Source organism: Alligator mississippiensis, chromosome 2 (assembly GCF_030867095.1).
Source record: "Alligator mississippiensis isolate rAllMis1 chromosome 2, rAllMis1, whole genome shotgun sequence".
Taxonomy (NCBI): domain Eukaryota; kingdom Metazoa; phylum Chordata; order Crocodylia; family Alligatoridae; genus Alligator; species Alligator mississippiensis.
The window spans coordinates 238,552,054-238,575,189 of NC_081825.1; the positions used below are offsets into that span (position 1 = coordinate 238,552,054).

Sequence of the window (23,136 nt, forward strand, 5' to 3'; positions counted from 1 at the left end):
CCCTATTTTGAAGATATTAGCATAAGAGAGTAGACAGTGGTACACCATATGTGCTACCCTAGAACCCCACTCAGGAATTAATTTTGCCATAAGTGATTTTGAAAGTCAGTGAACTATGAGTTATGGAGTAAAACAGTAGAAAACTAATCATTTTCTGACAGGTGGAAGCCAGTCATTTCAATGTTTAGATCAGTGTTTCTCAGGTGGGTTGACATGGCACCCCATACCGTAAGGGCACCGCACTGCCTGGCTCCTATGTGAGCAGGTAAATGCTCTGCTTCTTCCCCTGTCTGGCACACGGCATTTGCCCAAGTTATCTCAACAATGCCTGCAGCTGCTTTTATGAGGACAGCTGCCACTGCAGCCTCTGTGGCAGCTACCCCCATGCTCCAGCAGCAGGCTCTGCTGCAGGCAGACAGATGGGCAGATGTGGGACTAGAGCCACATATTGCAGCCCCGCTCATCCCCTCTGCTTCTCTCATACTCCCAGTCCCAGCAGGAGGGTCACGGAGGCAGTCATTAAAGTGTGAGCTTTCACATAAGCAGCCTCAGTGAAAGGGAAGACTGGGGTAGAGAAGACAATGGAAAAAGCAGGGTCTGACAGGATGAGGTCTTTTCCCAGCTACCCTTAAGTAACACCAGCTAAATCGGTGATTCTCAACTTTTTCTTAGCCTCAAGGGTCCCCTTCATATCTTTTTTTTCTGAATTTAGATTCTAGCTCAGTGATTCTCAACTGAGGGCTGTGAAATTCAGAAACATTAAGGAGGGGTGCCTTGAAGCTAGAAAGTTTAAGAACTTCTGGTGTAGATACAAGTGAAGTAGCTATTATGTCATTTCTAGGTGGGCGCTCCTGGAAACACTCAAGGAGGAAAAGGGTTCAGAGCTGATTGAAGTGGCTGATGTGAGGACATTCCTCCAAGACTGCCAGAGTACCAAAGTACTGCTGCAAGACAAGCTGGGCTACCTCGAGAACTTGGACCCAGGAAACACACCTGCTGCAGCAGAGGCAGATAGGCGCAAGCTGTCTTCATTTAAGATGGAAATTCTAGTGCTGGAGAGGAAAATCGAATACTTGAAGAATGTGGCTAAAAAGTAAGGAATCCACTATTTGTTTCCGTATTCTTTCCTAGTCATCTAATCAAATTATTGAGGCAGGGTGGTTGGGTTTTTTAAAGCCGGATATAGACTTGCCACAGATCAGCTTCCACTGCTAACTTGTTCTCCCTATCTGGCTGCAATCACTGTTTCTTTTTCTCTTTTAATAAGATCTTCTATCCTGGGAAGGACTAGAGGAATTTCTAGGGAGGTGGGCTTTAAATTTGCCTCCAGTGGAGGAAATCTTATATCAAAATAGAATAGGAAAAATCTTCATGTATCAAGGTTAGGGTGAATCAAGGTGTACACCTACACCTTGAATCCTCAGTCTCTATAGAGGAAACTGGTGTATAATGAATGATCCACACACACCACACCTGTACTGTATTTGTTTTCTGCAAAGAGAATTACTGAAATCTAGGGCCCTTTATTTTCTGGTCATACTTCAGTTCAAACAGCAGGGGCATGAACCAGAACTAATACATCCTATTTTGAGTTACCTATATTCTGAACCAGGTACCATGCAGTCCCCAAAATGGAACATCCTTGAGAGGCACAGGGTGGAGGGAAAAAGGAGGACAGAGAATTAAACTATTCAGCATTATCTATGTTTAAATTCTGGTTTAAAACTTTTTATTAAAAAAACTCTGTATTTTCACAATGCAGTACTCCATAAAACCCAAACTGTCCCATTCTGTGAGGCCCTTCCTGCTTCTATCCAGAAGGTCAAAGCAGGCCATTGAGATGAGCAATTTGGTAGCAAATCTACTCTATATTGATGATGATATTTGAAATGAAGCATGGGTTGCAAAGTCTACCACCGCCACCTCTACTGCTTCAAAGCAGTAAATGGCCCTATTTATATGTTCTGGCAGAAAGAGCATCTTGGTTCTAAACTGATCATAGGTCATTTGAAGCAACCATGAAGTCAGTATAGGCTGAGAAAGGGCATCAAAGCCAAACTGGGCTATGCAAGGAATCAGATTATTGCCACTGCATAATTATCTCTTTGAGGCAAAGTAATCACTTTCTTCACATGATCTGTTAAAATTTAATTTTCTAGATCCTAAAAAGGGGGAGAGAATTAAAAAAGTGATTTTGCTCCTCAGCAACAAAAGGAACAAGCAATGCCTGTAAAGTCTCTTAACCAGACACGTTTTTTTATGTTTCTCTCTATGGTCATATCCCTGTGGCTTGCTCTGCTTATTGCTTGTGAGGAAAACTAGGTGCTCTACCTGACCTTTTCTTCTGGGAAAATCAGTAACAACCCAATCCCATTGATTTCAGTGCAAGTTGGATCAAGCTCTAAACCTCTACGGATATCTGTGAAGCTAAGTCAAGAATGTATGTTTGGTTTCTTTGCATAGAATTAAGGATACCAACCCGGCAGAGAGCAGGGCTATCACAAATCAGGTGGAGACCATGGAAAGACTACTGGCAAACCTCAAGTTACAGAACAAGGAGAAGGATACCACCCTGGAGCTAGCACAAAAACAACAGGCCTTCCTGCAAGATAGTCGCAGACTCCTCCTTTGGGCAGATTGTGTCTGGGAGAAGTTGAGCAGCGAGGAGATGGGTGTGGACGTGACCTCTGCAGAACAGTTGCTGAGGGAGCATCAGGACCTACTGAAGGAAATTCACACTCAAAAGGAGAGGTAGGAAGTCTGCACAAGAGGTGAAGAAAGTATGTGGGGTACTTCAACTGGAAGATTATGGAACCATAAGGTATCATTGAAAACAGCTCTTGGGAAGCCTGGTATTCAGACAGGGCTTAGCGCTTCTTGACATGAATATAAAATCAAATAAACTTTAGAAATATAGAGAACTGACTGTGCATTCAGTCCAGTTAAATTCCCCATAGAAAATGAAACTATCTGTAGTAGCCCACTGTTTTATTAGGGATGGGGGTGTCTGACTAAAATAGTCATCTCCTACCTGCACCCTTAACACTTGAGAAGGAAAGTTGTGTGTGTTTTCTAGGGCTGTGCGAAGCTTCGGTAGCTGTTTCGATTCAGAGGAGATTCGAACTGATTTGGCGGCTGAATCTCCAGATCCAAATCGAATCAGGAGACCCATTAAAAGGTCCGAATCGAATCAGAAGCCTCTGAATCAGTTCAGAGAGATTCGGAAGGCTTGTAGCAAACAAACTGAGAAGAGGGAGAGGGATGGGGTGATCTTCCATACATGGAAAAGGCTGAGAGTGGGGAAAGACTGCTCTAATATTGACATCTGTAACTGGCCAGTGACTCTGATCTACCATCCCTGCTGTATTGATTCCACTCTGCCTTAATTCATACAAGTGATACAAGTTTTGCTTTCAACAGTTTGAGGCGCACTTTCACAGAAACCCCTACACTTATCTCCTTGTAACTTGGCAGACGTCGTGCCCTCAGAAGGGGCTACCATCCCTGCTGGTTTCATCCAAATCTGAATAAAAAGGACAAAGTTATAGGTATTTTAATGATTCCCCATTATAGTCTATGGCCAAATCTCCGAATCGGCGCCAAGTCTCCTAATCTGAATTGACTGAATCAAATCAGGACAGTGATTTGAATCACCGAATCAAATCACTGTCCCTCCAAATTGGCTGAATCTGAATCTGAAGCAAATACTTGCTGTTTCGCACACGCCTAGTGTTTTCCCCTCAAGTTCCCTGACTCCTCTTCCTGCCAAAGCAATCCAGTCCCTAACCCTCAGTCCTCCTCTCTCCTTCATTTTTATGATAAAAGTGTTATATTCTTAGCTAATAGTTTTGGGTTTCATTTTATAAATCAGTAAGTGCACAGATGGCCTTGCTATCCTATTTTAATGTCTGACAGCCTCCTCACTAACGCTCTCACACCAAGTAGATACATCTCATACCCACCTCAGATGTATACCCCTGATCAGCAATCCCCTGACTGACAAAATAAGAGGGACTTTATAAGGGGAAGCTATGGCTAACAGAAGCACAGGGAGATGAGGAAGCATAGGAAGAGGAATGTCAGCTTAATGCAGTGAGCTGATCTTTTTGCTTTGCTAGAAGAAACCAAAACTGTAACAAAATCCTTCTCATACAGTAACATGTTCACTTTCTTCATGATTCTGGATAGGTTTGTGCAGCTGCAAGGCCTAGGGAGAGATTTAATGTATGCTCAGCCCAGCAGCAGAGCCCAGGAGTTGGGCCTGTCCGCAGACAGGCTTGCAAAGGAAACCAGTGAGTTGGAGAAGATGTGGGAGCAGCGGAGGCAGAAGCTGGAAGAAGGCTTGGAACTGCAGAAGTTTAACAGGGAAGTAGATCGTCTCAGAGCAGCCCTCTCCAGTCATGAAGCTTTTCTCCGAGTAGATGAACTTGGGGTATGTATCAGACCTTAACTGGCCCTATCTATCTTCTGTTCTCCATCCCTATCTGGAAAACCAACAATGATTCTCCCAGAACCTCAATAAAGCACCATCTCTGAACTCTGGCTCACAATGTAGTATTTCTAGCTGAGTTCAGACTGATTTCAGCATCTTTGTAACAATCATACACTAATATTCAGAAGCTGGGCACATAAATATAAATCCAACTTCATCTTTTGGGGACATGAAGAGGAGGCGAAGGATTCTCCTACTTTTTAGCCCCATAGCTTAGTAATTAGGGCAGTTTTCCAGGGATTGAGAAATGCAGACTTTAGGGTCCCCCTGGGTAGTGGAGTTTTGAACCCACATATCCCACTGCAGAGCAGAGTGCCCTAACCAATGTCTGGGGTAGACCTTACCCTGAACCCTTCCTATAAACCCTTCCTATGGAAACTGGACCACTGAAAACCAAGTGGGAAAAATATGTGGTGCTAGAAAGACAATAACCCTGTCTCTGTGCTTTAGTGAGATGGAGACTGCTCAGGAAAGAAGTGTGCCCTCTGTTTTCACCATTGCTCCCTGCTCTCACTGCTGTCTATCCATCATATCTAATGACTATTTAATGCAAACTGTGGAAACACTGTTGGCACCCTAACCATAAGATATTGGGCTAAAAGGTGAAAGAGCCCTGCTCCTCCACCTCCAGTTTCAAATGGCCACTAGTTTGGGGTACTCTTAAGCTAGTTTCAGGGATTTGCATATTTCTTGTCCCCTAAGGCAGAGCATAAACATCTGTGAGGAGGGGCAAAATATACAATATATTTTCTGCCTGAGGGAGAAAGTAAAGAATAAGGATGTGGACAAAGAAAAAAAAATGATGCCAACTCTTCCATTGCTATAAAGATAATATGTACCAGTAATATAAAGATGAAACTCAATTTAGTTTTATTTCCTCGATCTAGGACCATGTAGGTGCTGTTCGCAGCCTGCTAAAACAGCATGAGAATTTTGAACAGCTCCTGATAGCACTGAAGCAACGGGGAGAAGCAATGAATGATCATGGGAAAAAGCTGGTGGAGCGCAGACACTTTGCTTCTTCCACGTGAGTCAGAGCCCTTCCAGCTTGAAGTTTAAAGAGGAAGTAGGGAAGACAATGACTCCAGAGAAGGCATTTTACAAACTTATACAAACTGTAATGTGATTTTAGGGTGAAATTGAAAATCATTTTTGAGCCAGTGTTCACACCAAATATAATCACCCCCCAAGCTGTAATGTTCTAGGTGGGCTGGAAGAATGGAAATTCTCTCATTTCTCTCCATATTGCATCTTACCATGGAGAACAAGGGCCTGGTATTTCAGAGATGCATATTTCATGCATCATTCTGCTGACTGCCTTCCTGTGATCAGTTAGGACACCAAGTCTTTCTTCTTCTCAGCTGCTTTCAGCTGATGAGCTCCTAACTTACAGAAGAAATTCTTGTTGTTGGATTCCCTAAATGTGTGACTTTGCATTTAGTACTGTGACATACCCTGACCCCAGGTTGATTAAGATGTGCCTTTTAGACACACTCCTAGGGTGTTCTCACACCTTCAACCTCAAACCACTCTCTGATGTCTGCTGCTTGACCACTGAGAACAGTCTGAGCCTGCTTCACAGGTCACCTCCCTGACCTACAGTGCCTCAGCTTTATCCATGTTACCTAGGTCTTTCCAGCTCTTTGCAGATGGGATTTTGCCAGCTTGAAGGATCATACCCTTGTCTAATCATGTGCTCTGAAATTAGTGGTTCCAACTTCCGTAGAAGAGGCCTGCCTGTATAGTCAAATGATCTGAAATGACTCTTATCAATGACAATAAGTTATACAAAATAACCAAAAGATGCATTGTACAAACAAGAGTAATCCTAAAAAATTAGTAATCATATGCTGAGATACAGACAATGATTTTACTTTATCGTTGCATCTTAGTCCTAAGCACTAGAAAACAGCTACTACTTCTCAGCTCAACAGGTTAGATAACAGCTGCTGATTCTGACCTTCCTGTGCCTCAGACCACTTCCACAAGGGTCAGTTTGACTCCACATTAAACATATCCATGTCAGATTCTAATTCTCAGCGATTGCTTCTCTAAACCTTGAATAGAGGTGGAGCATTTAAGCTAATCATTACCCTACTAAACAGCCCTGGCCAAAATATAAAAAAATAAAATTTACATTAATATCAAATTCCATAATTTGTATTGGCATAATCATGATAAGGCTAAGCACAGTTTAATGCTACCTATTCATAGAGATAACACAAGTCATAACAGTAAAAGCACTTCAATAAAACATACGTGATGTTCCACAAACGCCTCACAATATTGTGGGTTTGCAACAGGTATTACTAAATTTGCCACATATTTATTACTCCAGTCCTCAAGTCTTCTCATTTTTCCTGCATAGAATTATAAGCCTCCATTATGTTGGTAATGCATAATAGTTTTGTGTTGACATAAAATTTAAACATTCCTCCTTTTTGTGCCAAGGTTGCTATGAATATTAAATAAGATCCTTTATGAATTCTGTTCCTTTGAATAGAATCCACTCTCATTCCTTTAACCATTACATATCCAACCTCAAATTAATTAATAATTTACCAAGTGGACCATATCATACTCTTTATGGAAACCTAGAGAGATCTACCACATTTCATTTGTTTAGAAAATAATTTTATCTTGTCAGATATCAGCGGTGTTTGGCATTACTTACCTACAGTAATTTCTTGCCATTTTTTCAATTTATGTCTTTATTTATTCTTTGTCTTATTTATTCCTTCTGTCAAAATGTCTTTCGAAGTTTTGCATGCTGTCTATTGAGGTCAGACTAAAGGGCCCAGAGTTGCCTTGATCACCTTTCTTCTCTTTTTAAAATATGGGTATTACTTTGGCTATTCCTCCCCAGGTATGACAGTTATAATAAGTTTTTACTATTAGTCTTGCAATTACATGTTCTGTTTTCTTCAGAATCCTGGGATGGGGCTTATATAGTCTCCCTGACTTGAGCACATTATGCTACAGGAGTTTTGTTCCCACTTTGAATGTGGTAATTCTATTTGCATATGCTCCATTGCATTAGAGAGAATTTTTATTTAGACAGCATGAGTGCCTGATGGTGTAATACTCCTGGGGTAAACTGAGAAGCTACAGTTATCCTTATAGCTGCTTGTCCTGCTTGCCCCTTATTCTGGCACTTTTACTGAACTCAGCTTGCATGTGCATATGTGCCTGACATACATTGCAAAGGTTCAGTTATACACATGAAAAATAAATATGAGGAGCATTTGGTAATGTCCCAGAATGAATTCACATATCAGATAGCCAAATGATGCACAGGATCATAAACCTAGTTTTCAGTGGTAAAGGAGGTGTTTGTCACCATGCTTGTATTAGTTTATGCTTACATGATATTGGACAGTATCCTACTTTAGGAAAGAGTGGGAGACAAGTGCAGGGCCAGAGCTGAGAGAATTAAAATCAAATATAGAGTAAAGAAAGAAACAAAGTTTTAAAACACGAATACAGAGAAACCCTAGGGAGAAAAGGATAGAGAGTGAAAGGGAAATTCTAATTAAAAAAGAGGTAGTGCTTATACCTGTTTATATAGTGGAGTACACGCTTGTGCCAGCTGAGCATATGCTGATGTTCTTGTATTATTAATTCATAGCATAACCTGTCATTTAGATGGACTCTCCTCCCACTCCACTCCCAGCACCATATTTGTTTGCCCGTAAATTGGTTCACTTTTAGGGAAAACAACCAGGGGCATAATTAGCAAGTGTTGTACCCTGAGCAGAGATGCCAGACAGATGATGGGGAGAGAGGAGGTGCCTTGCCTACCCTGGAGACTTAAAGAACATGACTTGTGCCACTACTGCAGGGTATCCCCACCCCTGGCAACTGCTGTCATAGTGCAGTGTCCCCACATCCTGGTGGTTGCTTGTGCAGTATGGAGTTGCTACTGAGGCAGCACTGGCTACTTGTGGCTACCTTTCTGGTGCCCCTTCTAAGTCAGTGTGCAGGGATGGTGCCCCACTTGCCCACCCCTAGTTATGCTACTACAAACAACTCTGAGCTAGGTGTCCAGATGGTGTAAATCAATGTCATAGTTTCCTTGACTTCAATAAAACTGTCAGTTTCCACCAATGGAAGATCACTCCAAAGGCTTAAACTAAAGGAAAATGGTTTCTAAGATCAAGTTACTGGTATGAACTCTACAAACTATTGTTTATAAGTTTCACAAACCTTGAACCCATCTCTTGTTATGTTGTTTCAAATAAGGTATTTCCAAGGATACAAGTGAACTAAAGAGAAACTTTTCAGGGCAGGGAATGTACTATCGTGCATGTATGCACAGGACCTAGCATTTGGTGGTGGTATTCTAACATAAATTATGTTTGATAAGCAGTCAAAGACTCTCCACCTCTAGACTTTGTTGCACCTCCCCCTTTTAGTCCTTTCTCCTTCCTTATGAGAAGAAGTAGCTGCTAGTAGCATCTGCTTTCTTCCATACATATAACCTTTCCACCTCAGCAAGGACAGCGCGGTCATGCAAAAGGACAGCATAGTAGGCCTTGCAACCTCTTACTTTTGGCAAGAGCTGCATGGGGTTAGTTACAATTTAGCCCAAAGTTATCATGACTAGCAATAAAGACTGACCCAATGGTTATCAGTTCTATTGCTCTGTTATCATTCAAGTTAGAGGATTCAAAATTATTTAAGGTTATGCTTTTCTTTGCAGGATCCAAGAGAAAATAACCACTTTCCAGGAAAAATGGAAGTGGCTGAAACAAAGCAGTGAACAGAGGAAACAAAAGCTACTGGCTTCTCTTCAGCTGCAGGTAAAATGTCTGGTGTTCCAAGACCAACCAGAAAATCCCATGAATTTTCAATAATTTTACCGTCTCTGTGATCTGAGCAATGCTAAAATTATTGATCGCTCTCTAGTAACAACCACAGCCCACTTTACCTTCGGGCAGAAAATAGAAAGTCTTGACCTTATCTGTAGGATGATTAGGTATTGGCAATGAATGGCAAATGTTTAAGAACTCATTACAGACCAAGTGGATCAAGTTACAAAACAGTAACTACTGGATCACAGTGAAATACAAGTGAGGCAAATCAATGGAAAAATGGACATATTTAATGAAAATTAACTTGGATATTTTGACCAAAAGATAGTAACCTTGTTAATGGTACCTTGGTCCTTAGCCCATGTGTTGCACAGACTAGGTTAGGGTCCTTGTAGAGAACAAGTAAAGATGCGGTTCCTTCAGAACTGATGAGAGGAAAGCTCTGCTTTCAGATTCCTGATTGGGGGGGGGGGGGGGATGAAAGTGGCCCAAATTCAGGCCCTAAAACATTGGGCCTGAATTTGCTGTCATTCTAGTGTTAATTATGAGTGCTCCATTGAAGTAAATAGCATCACATTGGACTAAAATTCGTGCCATTTCTGTAAGCAAAGAACTGGCCCGTTTTCTGTTATGTTTTCTTTTCTTTTTTCCACAATGTCATTAAATTATTATTTTACTATGCAAGCAAAGGTACAGTTTGCTTAATAGGATTTGATTCTTCACAAGGGCATTAACCTAGTTGTCTTTTTATATATGCACAATTTTGCATTTCCTCTCCAGACATGAAATAATTTTCACATGGAATGGTTCTGGGGGATTGAGGAAACCCTACAGAGGTTTCTTTTCATTGTCTATAAGGTTCCTCAAGTGAAAATTGCTTTAAGACATATGTTATTTATAATTAAGAAGCATCATATTATATTGCAACTATTTTGTCTATGTGCAACAAGATTGTCAGAGTATAATTAAGGCTTTCACCATTAAGGTATATAGATATAACAGTAGTCAGCTCCTTGTAATTTATCTTTTTTTTAACTTTTGTTGATTCCTGAGGGCAGTGGAGTAGAAAATTCTCCTTTTACAATATAACAAAGATATTACTCTGAAGCTGTGAAAACTTGTCAGGAAATCAAGATATTAATCCCTCAATTCAAGGTCTTTCACAGTAAAATACACCAGACTTTCGAATTCTCAGACAAAGTAAGAACCCAATACTTTAGGGGAGATTCCTGGAACCCAGAGCAAACTGGTATCCTGGAGTCTGCATGTAGTCAGGAGTCAAATAAGTTTGTCCCATTTTCTCCTGGAAGGAGTTCAACCATGATGTTGCTGAGCTCCTAATATGGATGGAAGAGAAATACAAGATTGCATCAGATGAGTCGTATCGTGACCCAACAAATATTCTGCGTAAACTAAAGTGGCATGAGGCAGCAGAGAAAGAAATGATGGCCCACAAAGAACACTTTGCAGAGCTTCTGAAGGTGAGGGTTGTTTCACTATTATGTACAGTCACCTTCTTGGCTCATGCTTGAGAGCCTCTATGCTATTTGAAAGTCCCTGATTCAGTCAAGAGTATGTATAGGGTGCCACTGGATAAATAAAGGCTGGGAACTCTATTTTAGTTGCAAATTGATACATTTTGGGCTAGCAGATAATGGTGTGATGGGGACATGTGTGGATTTGGGTTATTTTCTGGAATAGTAGTCATTCCTGATCAAGTTCAGCAACATGAATCATTCCACCATCATTGTTCTGTAGCATGATGAATCTGAAGTAGAAGAAATCTTGATGATGTTTGGCATTCCTTGGAAACAAACATCCATAAATATCAGAACCAAAATTAGTACTAGAATTAGCATTTTGTCCCTTTTTTAGACCTTTTGCATTGTTTGCTTTGTCTCTTCAGACTGGAAATCAACTTATTAGAGATGAACATTATGCTGCAGATTCCATCCAGGCCAAAATATCAGAACTAAAGAAGAAGTGGGAGAAATTGTACAACAGGATGGTAGAACGAGGAGACAAGCTAAGGCAAGCTGGACAGCAAGAACAGCTTATGGAACTGCTCCAGGTCAGTAGGTTATACGTTTCAGTGGAGAGGGTCTGGTGCAGTTCTAGGATGTCCAGGTTATCAAGCTTATCACAAAGATCAGAAAATGTAGTACCCCAAAGTTTTGCCATCCTGAGGAAGACTTCTTTAGATTTTCTGAGGTAAAGAATCAGTGCCTCAGAAGATTTTTTTATAGGACCTCAGTCTACCAAGGATTCTGGGCATGTAGTTTAGTTTTACAAGAGAAGCATTGTTCTGTGAAGTTGTGCACCATTGCTGTCATTACAAAGGATTGCTGTTTTGGGGTCGCAAAAGTTGTGACTCAGTGGGTGTGTCTACACATACATTAATGCCCTTTTTCTAAAGCACATTAAATTAGTACCTCCAATGTGAGGTACTCAATGTGCATTAGGCAGTAGTGCATTTGCACACTTTTCACTAATGTTTAATAAACAGTAGACTATTCTTCTGCTCATTAACATAATGTCACAGCTTTTTACATGATGTTTTAATGCTCAGTGAAATAGTCTACTGCACATTAAAGCACACGTGTGGACACAACTACTGAGTTTTAAGATATTAAATATAATGGAACGTAAAATATATCTAAAAGGCTGTTTTTAGAAAGTCTGTTGACTGGCTGGGAAAAGAATTGTTATGACAAATAGTATAAATCAAAACATCCCAGAAAAATGTATTTGGGTTACCCACCTACCTTTTGATCTACTAAGAAAAGATCTGCAAAGCACAGAGAACATTCTTGTGGCAGAAACTATGTGGAGGTGAAGAAAAAAGGTCCAAGATTCAATGTATGAACAGTTCAGTTAGAGTGGCCAAGGTCTGGAACGGGCTCCCAAGGGAGGTGGTGCTCTCCCCTATCCTGGGGGTCTTCAAGAGGAGGTAGGCATCTAGCTGGGGTCATCTAGACCCAGCACTCTTTCCTGCCTATGCAGGGGGTCGGACTCGATGATCTATTGAGGTCCCTTCCGACCCTAACATCTATGAATCTATGAACTAGCATGAAGTGGACCCTTTTCTTGTAGGACTCCAAAGAGAAGATAGAAAAGATTGAAAAGGTTCTTCAAGATGCAGAGACAGGCCATGATTTGCGCTCCAGCTGTGATCTCCTCAAGCAGCACAGTCAGCTGGAAAATGAAACACATGAGCTGGCTGAGAAAATGAACTCTATTGTGTCCCATGCAAAGAAAATGGCAACTAATCACTTTGACTCCCAGAGGATTCTAGATGAGACACAGAAATATCTGCAAAGGTAAAGGAGGCATTCTCCCTTCTTTCCTCACCTCCCATTCCTCCTCAAATGCGTTAGTATGTTAGTGGCAGAGTTAGAAACAAACCTGTGGGTTTTTGATTGTCCACTCTCTATCATAAACAATAGAAAAAAACATCTCTCCATTAACTAGACTTAGCAGACAGGCTCTGCTTCTCTCACCAGCTGTTTCCACAGCTGTGCTAATCCATCTGGCCTAAAGAGCTGCCTGCTACCTTTCTTCAAACTCTGCTAGTGAACCTCAATTCTGAGCAGTAACACTACTGCTGTTCTACTCTCTGGTTCCCTGCAGATTCTACCAAGCCTCTTGCTAAACTGTGTAGTGATCCAGCATTTAGTAGGTACTAGCTTCAGACCATTAATAGTCTCTTGGCTTATGAATAGACTGACTTGAATCCACCAGTCATCAAAAGTGAAAGTCATATTTTCCCAATAAACCAACTGAACACAACTACAGTTTCAAAATGCGGATCCTCATTTCCTCTCTTTGCAGGCTAAGATAGTCAGGTACTGTGCACATGGAAAGAGTGATACCTATACTCCCAATTCCTAAGCCTACTTCCTTGTTTGTTATAGTGATTGTATCATACTGACTTCACCCTGCTGTGCCTTAACACACACACAGTGTCACCTATGCCATGAGTTTTGCTTGTCAGCAGTTTGAAGTGCAGGTTCCCAGAAACCCCTGCACCTATCTCCTTGAAACTTGACAGGCTTTGTGGTCTCAGCAAGAACTACTACCCCTGCAGTTTTCACCTCACTGTGGCTTAACACACAAATGACATGAGTTTTGCTTGTCAGCAGCTTGAGGTGCAGTTTCCCAGACACCCCTGCACCTATCACCTTGAAACTTGGCAAGCTTCATGCCTTCAGCAGAGGCTACCACTCCTGCATGTTTCATATAAATCAGCCAAAAAACAACAAAGTTATAGATATTTCATTGATTTCCCCATTATACCCTATGGCCGAATCTCCGAATCTCTCCAAATGGGCTCCAAATCTTTTCTGAATTGAATCGGCCAAATCCGAATCAAATAGTTGCCTGTTTGCACAGGCCTAATTTGCATTCTCTGATTGTCCTGAGAATTGACATGCTCCAGCAGGCAAGTGGCGTATATTTGGGTTATTTGGGTCAGGGTGTCCTGTGAAAATGTTCCCGTTCTCATAGCACCTTTTTGTACTGACTGTGACTCAGACAGTGGCACTGATCTATACCAAGTCGCATTGGATTTGCCTTCAGCTATTGCCACCCTCCCTAGACCTCCATGCAGGAAGCAATGTTTTTGAAGTTATTTAGAATCTTGCTGTATAAACCGGCATGCATCCAGGATGTGTGCTAGAGACAGGGATTCCCACAGGTCCTGCAGGGTGGGTGCCCTTTGAGAGCAGCACCATGTTGTGTGCTCCAGCAGCAACTAAATTGAGGAACTTGCCTCACATTATGTTTCTCCTTAAGGAACAGACTCTAGTCCTGAAACCCAAGAGCTAAGCAAGATTCATATCATGTCATCCAGCAATTCTGAGACTAGAAAAATCTGGGCCCAGAGAGTAGTAGGCAGCTTAGTTGCATGAATTCCAAAACCCCTGGGCCTGTACCCTGGAGCAGCTCTCTCCACTAGATCTGGATTCTGGAGCCCAGATATCCTTTACTTCAGCATGAAGTAGTCCCTACTGCTCAGCCAGTATCTGGATGATCTGCGTGGTTAATTCTGGGAGAAGTAACAATGAGGTAGGCATAATAATCATGGGTGACTGGTGCCACCTTAGTTGGGGTGGGCATGTGCCCCCGGCAACCAGTCAGCGATATTTCATTGATTCCCCATTATACCAAATGGCCGAATGTCTTCCAAATCTTTTCCAAATCAATTTGGCCAAATCGAATCAGAAAAGCGATATGGATCTCTGAATCTGAATCAACCAAACCTGAATCGAATAGTTGCCTATTCGCACAGGCCTACTCACTACATACTTGCCAAGAGCTGCCCTACAGAGAAGGGTTACTGTTTGTTTAGATAGAGATAGTACCAACTTTGGGAATTTAGTCTCCCAAGGACTGTCCAGCCTTTCACAATCTGCACTGTAAAATCATGGCTGTTTCCTTTAGTTGGTTGTGGATAACAATTCATTTTAACATCTGATCCTCAGGTTTGAGTCCTTGCAGGTGCCTCTTAATGAGAGGCATCAGCTGCTGCAGGCAACAGTAGATCTGTACCAGTTCTACCATTACCATGACATGGAGATGAACTGGATCAAAGAACGACTGGCCATTGCCAAATCCACCAAATGTGGCAAATCCTTGGATGCGAGTCAAAGCCTATTGCAAAAGCATAAGGTACTTCCTTTATGTTACTCAGGGTATGATGGAAACAAAGTATACATCAGAGAATCTACTTGCCTAACACCTAAAACCCTACTATTATATATTTCCCATTGCCTCCCAGGATTGAGTTAGAGAAGAGCCTTACAAACTGAGGGAGAAAAATGTCTATAAAGCCAAATTCTCACTACAGTGTGATCCCAACATTAGCCATTTGGTACTGTCTGAGTTTATTCCAGTAGCTTCATATGCGCTTAAAATCCAGATGTGGTTATTTATTTATGTATTTATTTTATTTATGTATATGATTTATACACCACCCTTCCCAACAAAGGTTCAAGGCAGCTTCCAATAAAAGGACAGAATAACTTATATAAAACAGGAGAGTAACAAGATGACAAAACAACTTTAAAGGGAGGTAGAATATCAACATAAGAGAAACCCCGTAAATAATATTTCAACCCAGCTTTGTTTGCTAATCACCTGCCCAAGTAAGAAGGTTTTGCAGCACTTCTGAAAGATGTCCAAGCTCAGGCTTTGCAGGCCTTAATAGGGAGGGAGTTCTAGACATGAAGAGCAACTGCTGAAAAAGATTTTCTGCATGTTTTTGCCAAGCAAACTTGGCATACTGGTGGTACTTGCAGGAGGTTGCTCACAGCTGACCTTAGGGATTGTGATGGGGCATAAGAGAGAAGGCAGTCCCTTAGGGACTTAGGGCCGTGAATATTTAGGGCCTTATGGGTCCAAACCAGCAACTTAAATTACACCCAGAAAGCTGTTGGAGCCCGTGCAGACTGGAGCACTTGAGCTGTGTGCTTTTGGCAGCCTGCTCCCATCAGAAAGTTCTACACCAGCTGTAGTTCCCAGATAGTTTTCAGGGGCATTCCAGATTGACAGATGACCTTCAAGGAACTATGATATTTCTGTTGAAACTATAGGAATTATCAGTTCTTACAGAAGTTATGTTATCATTGTGCTTTGAGGAAATCAATTATTTTAATTTAAAATGCTTACATTGGTGCAAGTTGCTATCACTGATACAAAATTCTTTGGACAAATCAATCTAACTGGATTGCACAATACAGATTTCTGTGGCATCTGTTTCTTTTTAGCTGTTTTGTTTTTTCACAGGTATCTTTTTGCCCTCGTTCTTTCTACCTGGGATTTGACAGACAGCATCAGGTCAATGAGCTAGACTAATGTACTGGCTCTTTTTTCATTGGCAGCAGAATGTTTCATTTTAGCAGGTTATACCAGAAGCAACTCATTTTGTGGAGATCTAAACAGTGGACCCATATATCTTGCAACCTATAAGTACCCCCCTAATCTCCCATTTCTATCATCCTTCCTCTTCATAATTGTATGCCACCCTGCCCATGCTTTTTCTTATCTCCCACTCTTCCACTCCCCAGGAATTGCAGGCAGAAGTGAATGCTCACAAGCAGCAAGTTCATAGAGTCCTTCACAAAGGAAAAACTATGGCTGAATACAAGCACCCTTCATCTCAGATAATACTGGAAAAATGCCAGGAGCTTGTCACCAGCTGGATGGAGCTGGAGAAATCATGTGAGGAGAGGATGAAGCAGCTGCAGCACACTGTTGGGTTCCAGCAGGTATGAATTACAGTAAAGTGATTCCAATTAGTCTGTTTCAGGCCAAAAGCTGAACAGAAAAGCTTTAAGTAAAAAGTAAACCTGCTTTAAGATCTCAAACCATTTGGATTGATAGTCGCATCATTGCATGAACCTGAAGTAATGCATGGACAGCTGGGGTAGAGAGCTAAAGCATAATCCCTCATCTGCAGCTGCTGGGCAGGAGCTATAGGCCTTCTAAACCAATTGCTGGATGAGAAAAGGGAACAGGATCTTGATCCTAGGCTAATGAAGTCAATGAAGAGTTTTCATTTAAAATCATTTGGGTGAGGATCTGGCTCTTACTCATATGGTGCACATGAGATACATATGTTCCCCTTACTCATTGCTTCACTGGAAATGACTTCACACAGCACCAGGTTGGGGCTGAAGTGGTTCAGAGGGACTTGGATTAGACATCCCAAGCCAAACTAATGTGGGGCCATGTTTTGAAGGCAAATGTTTAAAATATGAACATAGGAAACCTTTCACTAGAATATGTGAAAATTTTGCAGCTCATCTGGGGCTGGATTTCTTTGGGACTGATGCTTTAATGTGTCTCCACCCACTGATATTATAGTGCAATCTGTGGTCAGAATTTGTCAAATTGAAGGAGTGACAGTAACCATATCACAGGAGTAAAAGTAATTCCTCTTCCTTTTGTTAGTTTTTAATGCATACTTCAGACTTGGAAACTTGGGTAGCAGAGAAGCTTCCCTTTGTGACCAGTGGGGACTATGGTAAAGATGAAGCTGCAACACTGAAACTTCTCAAGAAACACAAGGTAACTCAGTATCATCACCCATATTAAAATTCTTAAGAAATGTAGTCCTAGTCCACAGTGGTCCCTCTTAGTTAGTTGCCATAATTTGAAACTGATGTATCTTCATTCTAGGATGGATTTGCTAGACTGGAAATAACAGGTGTTTATAGACATGCTCTGGGAGTGCGGGGGCCAGGAGGTGGCACCTGGAGCATCACGTGTATCAGCACCCCCAATGCTGAAAAATAGTGATGGGGGCACTTAAAACTAAAGTTTATAGAACGAGCTATAGTTAAAGTGTTCCAGTCACCATTTTTCAGTGTAGAGACGCTGATACACGTGACGCTGGAGTATGCTGAAGCATGGTAATTAGAGCACATCAGAGCAGCGTCTCTGCATGTGTACAGGTGCCCAAAGAATTTTGCTTACCACTGCATTTGTTAAAGGCTTAACTGGTGGGGGGTGGGGATCATGGAGGAATCCAGTATCTTATTTCTCTGAGCTCCGAATCAGTTCAACTCTGTCATATTTATTATAGCCCCAGAGTTAAAAATATAAATCATTGTTTCCTTTCCAGCAATGTAGCAGGTTTCTCTAGTGCCTTTGTTTGTCTACATCAGAGGTTCCCAACCCCTGGGATATGGCCCAGTACAAAGCCACTAATGGTTGTCGGTCTGCAGGAGGGTTGGCTGCTGGACCAGAAGCCCAGAAGTGACCGACATACTGCAGACCAGCAGCCAACCCTTTTTTATACTCAGTATAAACTGAACAGTATCTTTTTTTTATACTCAGTATAAAAAAGGGTTGGCTGCCAGTCCACAGTATGCTGGTCACTTCTAGTCTGCAGTATGCAGGTCCAGTTTGCCAGTCCGTGGTCACTTCCGATCTGTGGTTTGCTGGTCCGCAGTCTTAAAAAGGTTGGGAACCACTGGTCTACATTGTTTGAGTAAAGGTATCATATTTTGTAAAAGTTACAAAAAATATTAATTCATTTGTGTCAGGAGAGGCAGTGTGCTCGTTAAGAAAGGCTGAGCCTTCTCTTTTGGTGCCTTTCTGGTTGTCACTCAGGCTGCTGCCAACATTGACTGCCTGTGGATTTCATATAACTTACTCCCCCCTTGGTACTCAGGTAATTTTCTTCTTGCTCTCAGGCACTGGAACAGGAGATCAGAGTTTACCAGAATATGAGGAATGAGCTGGGTGAAACAGCCAAAGCACATCTTCTCCCAGGCTTCATCCAGTTTGATGAGGTTGATGCACCACAGGAGCAGGTTCACTCAAAGTTCCAGGACTTGCAGAAGAAGGCTACAGCAAGGTATGGGCTAGAGCACTGCTTCCCAACCTTTTCTTGCCATGACCTGCTGCTGGGAGTAGAGTGCAATAATGGTGGCAGCGGCGGCCCAGGGTCAGGGGAGCTCCCGGCACGCGGCATGCTTCGTCTTTTGCATGCAGCACCACTGGCATTGCCCCCACAACCTCATTTAGGTTGTGACCCAAAGTTGGGAACCGCTGGACTAGAGAAATAATGGTTTTGACTAAACACCCAATCTGGGTCCCTCAATGAATCTCGGGTCTGATCCAGAGCCTATTGAAGTCACTAGGAAATCTTTTCACTGGGCTTTGGATCACATTCTAATCACCTCTGTATATACTGCAGTGTCAGTTTCCAAAAAATGGATTCTTTCCAGATTTGTATCCTGCGGAATGCTGATCCTTATGAAAAGTGATTTGAGAATATGTATATTCCACTTTTTTCCTCCCCCTCCCTCTAAACAGAAGGAAGAAGCTGGATGAGACTCTTGTTCTGCATGAGTTCCTGAGGGAGTATGAGGACCTACAGGACTGGATCAGTCAGCAGAGGCAAGTGGCTAGCTCTGATGACTATGGCAGTGACTATGAACATGTCCTGGTGAGTTTCAGTAGGAAGCCTTGAAAGTTTACTTAATTTAGTACAGCAAACATACATGACATGGAGTCTGACTATATGAAAAGTATGACATTGATGATTAGGACTCTGAAGACAGTATAAGACATAGATATGAATGCTTGGGAGATGGGAATAAAAAGGATGGTGAAGGAGTAAGGTGTTTAAGTATGGAATAATACTGAACAAGAAAAATGTAAATGAGCAACTGAAGGAAAAATGTAAGATCACTTAGAAAATGAAGTAGAATTATTGGTTGTAAAAGGTTGGCAGTGTTGTTTAACACACCCAGCTACAATAGCAGAGCAGGGATAGTACAAAATAGCTGGCTGCTATGGATGGTCCCCTGTTAGAAAGAAGGGGCAGTAGGTTTCAGGGGAGAAGGGAGCAAAAGGAAATTTTTGATCATTTAAAAGAGCGTTGAAGCAAGCTGGTGGGAGGGCTCTGAGAGGGCAAGACTTTGTTTTCCAAAACACTAGCAAGTTGGGTGGATGATTCAGCAAGGTCCTATAGGGCTGACAAGCTTGGTTGGAGTGGGCTGCTTAAAGCAGCCTCAGTTCATTTTCTTCTGACTTTGACTGGTGAAATATTGTGTCCACAAAAATGGAAGTGGGACTGATTGAAACTGTAGTCCCAAATAAACTTTTACATTTGCCCCGCAGGTGTATACTATTTAACAATTTAAGCTTAAACTTGTTCAGTTTTATATATAGCATTTGGAATATGTTTAATCGGATGTCCATTTATTTTCTATTTTGGATTGCCTTTATCATATGGCTTATGCTCTCACCCTCTGCAAGCATCACAGAGCTAGCACATTATTTAATTATTTCTTTTTCAGATAAACTGTGGACCCTACTGGTGTCTTAGAATAAAATTTAGACTCACTTTCTCTATGGTTTCTGCCACTCTTTGTCACTAGCCTATTGCCTTCTTTTAGAATGTGATCAAGGGATGGCTGAGCAGGTATTGATAAGCAATAGTAGCAACCCAAAGAGAGTTTGATATTCCTTTTTCATTCCTCCTTCGCAAGGATCTTTGTGCCAAATTTGAAACTTTTCGGCACCAGCTGGCAACAGCTGCCAACAGAGTTGCAGCTTGCCAGCAGTTAGCAGAGAACTGCTTGTTGGAGCATGGGTACTCTGAATCCAGAGAGATCCGGCAGAAACAGAAAGAACTACGGTAAGAGACTAGCCCTGGTTATATCCTTTAATTGTCTGTCTGTTCTGCCCTAGGGGGAGGAAAGAGGGAGAAGTTTAAGATACAGGCACCAAATTCATTGATTTATAAATGTTCAGCAGTAAAGGAGAGGTGTCTTATTCTGAAATGGTGTCAGTGGCAACTTTGTCAGTGGCATGGGACCCAGAATGTATCTTTTTAAAATGAATAATTCAAATAATATCAACTTGCTGATCAGGCAGCTCATGCAGTAGGCCATGTACCTGTGTGTAGCAGAGTAGTTAAGTTTCCTATGTTATTTTCCATACTTTCAGTTAATTGAACTGCTGGGAGGTTAATTATGTCGTCAACATTCTTACTCCATGAATTTGAAATCTGTCAGGTTTGTGGGGAGAGTCACTGAGGGGTAGAATAGGATACACTGTGTTAGATAACCTGTGGTTGGATTCAGTTGAAGCAGGCTGGCATGCCAAAATGGCATGTCCTTTCTCCAAAATTGTAGCTTTCATTTAAAAAAAAAAAAAGAGGCCCTAAATTCTAAGTTATACCTAAAGCCCCTTTATGACACCAATATGGCAGAAAAGGGCTTCAGCCCAGCTACAGTTCAGACCTAGGTTGTTGCTGTTAGAAAGAAAACCTGGAAAACATTAGCAGATATAATGAAGTTTTCCTGAATCTGGCAGCTAAGTTTAATATACCTGAAATCTCTGAGCTGTCCCCTTTCATTTCAGCGAACAGTTAATGGCAATTATTTAAATGTAACCATTGCTAATTATTTTACTGCTGATTATTGGAAACTCCACGGTTGTGACTGTGTAGTTTAAGCAGTTACACTACTTCTTAGTGGCCCAAAGACTTTTTTTTAGCATCCTAAAGTATAAGTGCTTGTTTCCTGGGCTAGGGACAGACATTAAAAAACCAAGAGCCTGAACTGATTCAATCTTTGCAGGTTAGTCTAACCTGGCCAGGCTAAATCACTTTGTAACTGCACAGACATCCCAGACATGCAGGCATATGCCTGCAGTGGCTCAGGCTAGAAGCTGGGGAGGGGCACGCCCTTACACTGTACTGAGCTGCGGGAGGGCATAGCCAGGCCATGGCAGAATGCTTTGATTGGGAAGGGGCTCCCCCACTTCTGACCAGCCCAGCAGGGAATTGATAACAGTGTTTATCAGGCCTAACTCAGTGTTTATCAGCCCATTAAGAAAATAACAGAGGGACATTACCAGCTATCTGTTGATTCTCTTTGTCCCCTCTGCCACTGCACAGACTGTGGCCAGCATGTGGTCTGCTGGCTAATGCTGAGAAGTGTCTGTAAGGCAGAGAGGACAGGACCTCTGCCCCCCCCGGCCCTGCTCCCAGCTGCAATTGTGCCATCTAGGGCCGGCAGCACCCCCTGCTCCCTCAGCCCCCAACCATCTTCCCCAACCCTGCCTCACAGACCCAAAGCCCCACTTACCTCTAGGATGCAGGGGTGAAGGGCATGGCTCCACGTTAGCAGCACTCACCCACAAAGCCCCTCCACCTTGCATGCAGCTGCCACCACCCCATACCACCGCTGAGCCATGCAGCCAGTTGCAGAGCATGCCGCTGCATGCAAGCCCCCCGTTTCACCCCCCAGCTGGGCAGCACATATGTGGCCCGCACACGGTAGTTGCCACCATACTGCTGCTGCCGTGCCCCGCACCACTTGCCTGCAAAGCCATTCAGGTGGCCGTGGGATGGTAGCGCAGGGTGCAGTAGCAGAGTTGCAGTGGCGGCCTGTGTGCGAACCTCCTGTCAGGCTGGCCAGCATGTGTGTGGCACACGGAGTGGCACCCCTGCCCTCACCCCCGGCCCTGCTCTTGGGAGTGGGCACAGGGGCACACTCCCCCCCTTGATCTAGCCCCCCAGCACCTTCCCTTTCCCCCGCCCTGCCCCACCCCTTTTCCACACACACACTTACCTGCTGGGGTGGGTGTCAGTGTCTGCATGTCTGCGGGGCTGTTGCCAAGGGCATCAGGAGGGCTGTTGAGACTGGGGCGAAGTGTGGGGCACCAGCAGCACTGGGAGGGGCTGTGGGGGGGCCTTTAATTTTTAAGTAGAAAATCTGCAATTTTTAAGCAGAGAATTTGCAATTTTTAAGCAGAGAAAACCAGGATCCCTGCTGATCACTTAAACCAATTTATATGTAATGTCTGTCCCTAGCCCTGGAGTGCCTTCATTCTTCCATGTATGCTTGCTAACTCTTCCTTTTAATTCATATGACTCTCTCTCCCTTATATTTCTAAGGTTAGCTTTTATGCTCTTCTTCTCATGCTCAAATTTGTATTTTCACTCTCCTTTTGTTTACTATGGCCCACATGAGATGGGGCAGAGCACCAGAATCCAAGTACATCTCATTCATTTCTCCCAAACCCAAGCTAAAATCCAGTGGAGAAAATGGAAATCTGATACTCTGAGTGGTGAAATGGATCCTAAACACTTCCATTTCAATCATCCTACCACACATTATGAATAATCTGCTGTGGAATAAATTGCTCACAGAAATATAATGCATCCAAGGAGGTAAACAAGGGCTTTCTTTTCTATTCACTGCCTTTCTGCTGCTACCGGTGTATTTATCCCACTTCTGCATGCACTGAATAGAATCCATTGGACTGTAACAATAGTTATATTAGGATTGACTCAGTAAGAGC

At 42.5% G+C, this 23,136-nt stretch overlaps 1 protein-coding gene across 1 annotated transcript in view; it reads left to right on the forward strand.

The window, feature by feature from the left end:
- The window catches only part of SPTBN5 (spectrin beta, non-erythrocytic 5), a 165,240-nt gene that overhangs the window by 37,934 nt on the left and 104,170 nt on the right, over positions 1-23,136 (forward strand). Inside the window, exons 18-31 of the mRNA XM_019496605.2 lie at positions 842-1,093; positions 2,464-2,751; positions 4,189-4,432; positions 5,380-5,519; positions 9,195-9,294; positions 10,617-10,787; positions 11,213-11,377; positions 12,400-12,626; positions 14,790-14,976; positions 16,374-16,574; positions 17,260-17,376; positions 18,507-18,670; positions 19,132-19,264; positions 20,313-20,461. Coding sequence (XP_019352150.1) covers positions 842-1,093; positions 2,464-2,751; positions 4,189-4,432; positions 5,380-5,519; positions 9,195-9,294; positions 10,617-10,787; positions 11,213-11,377; positions 12,400-12,626; positions 14,790-14,976; positions 16,374-16,574; positions 17,260-17,376; positions 18,507-18,670; positions 19,132-19,264; positions 20,313-20,461 — 2,538 coding nt within the window. The remainder of the gene's footprint in view (positions 1-841; positions 1,094-2,463; positions 2,752-4,188; positions 4,433-5,379; positions 5,520-9,194; positions 9,295-10,616; positions 10,788-11,212; positions 11,378-12,399; positions 12,627-14,789; positions 14,977-16,373; positions 16,575-17,259; positions 17,377-18,506; positions 18,671-19,131; positions 19,265-20,312; positions 20,462-23,136) is intronic.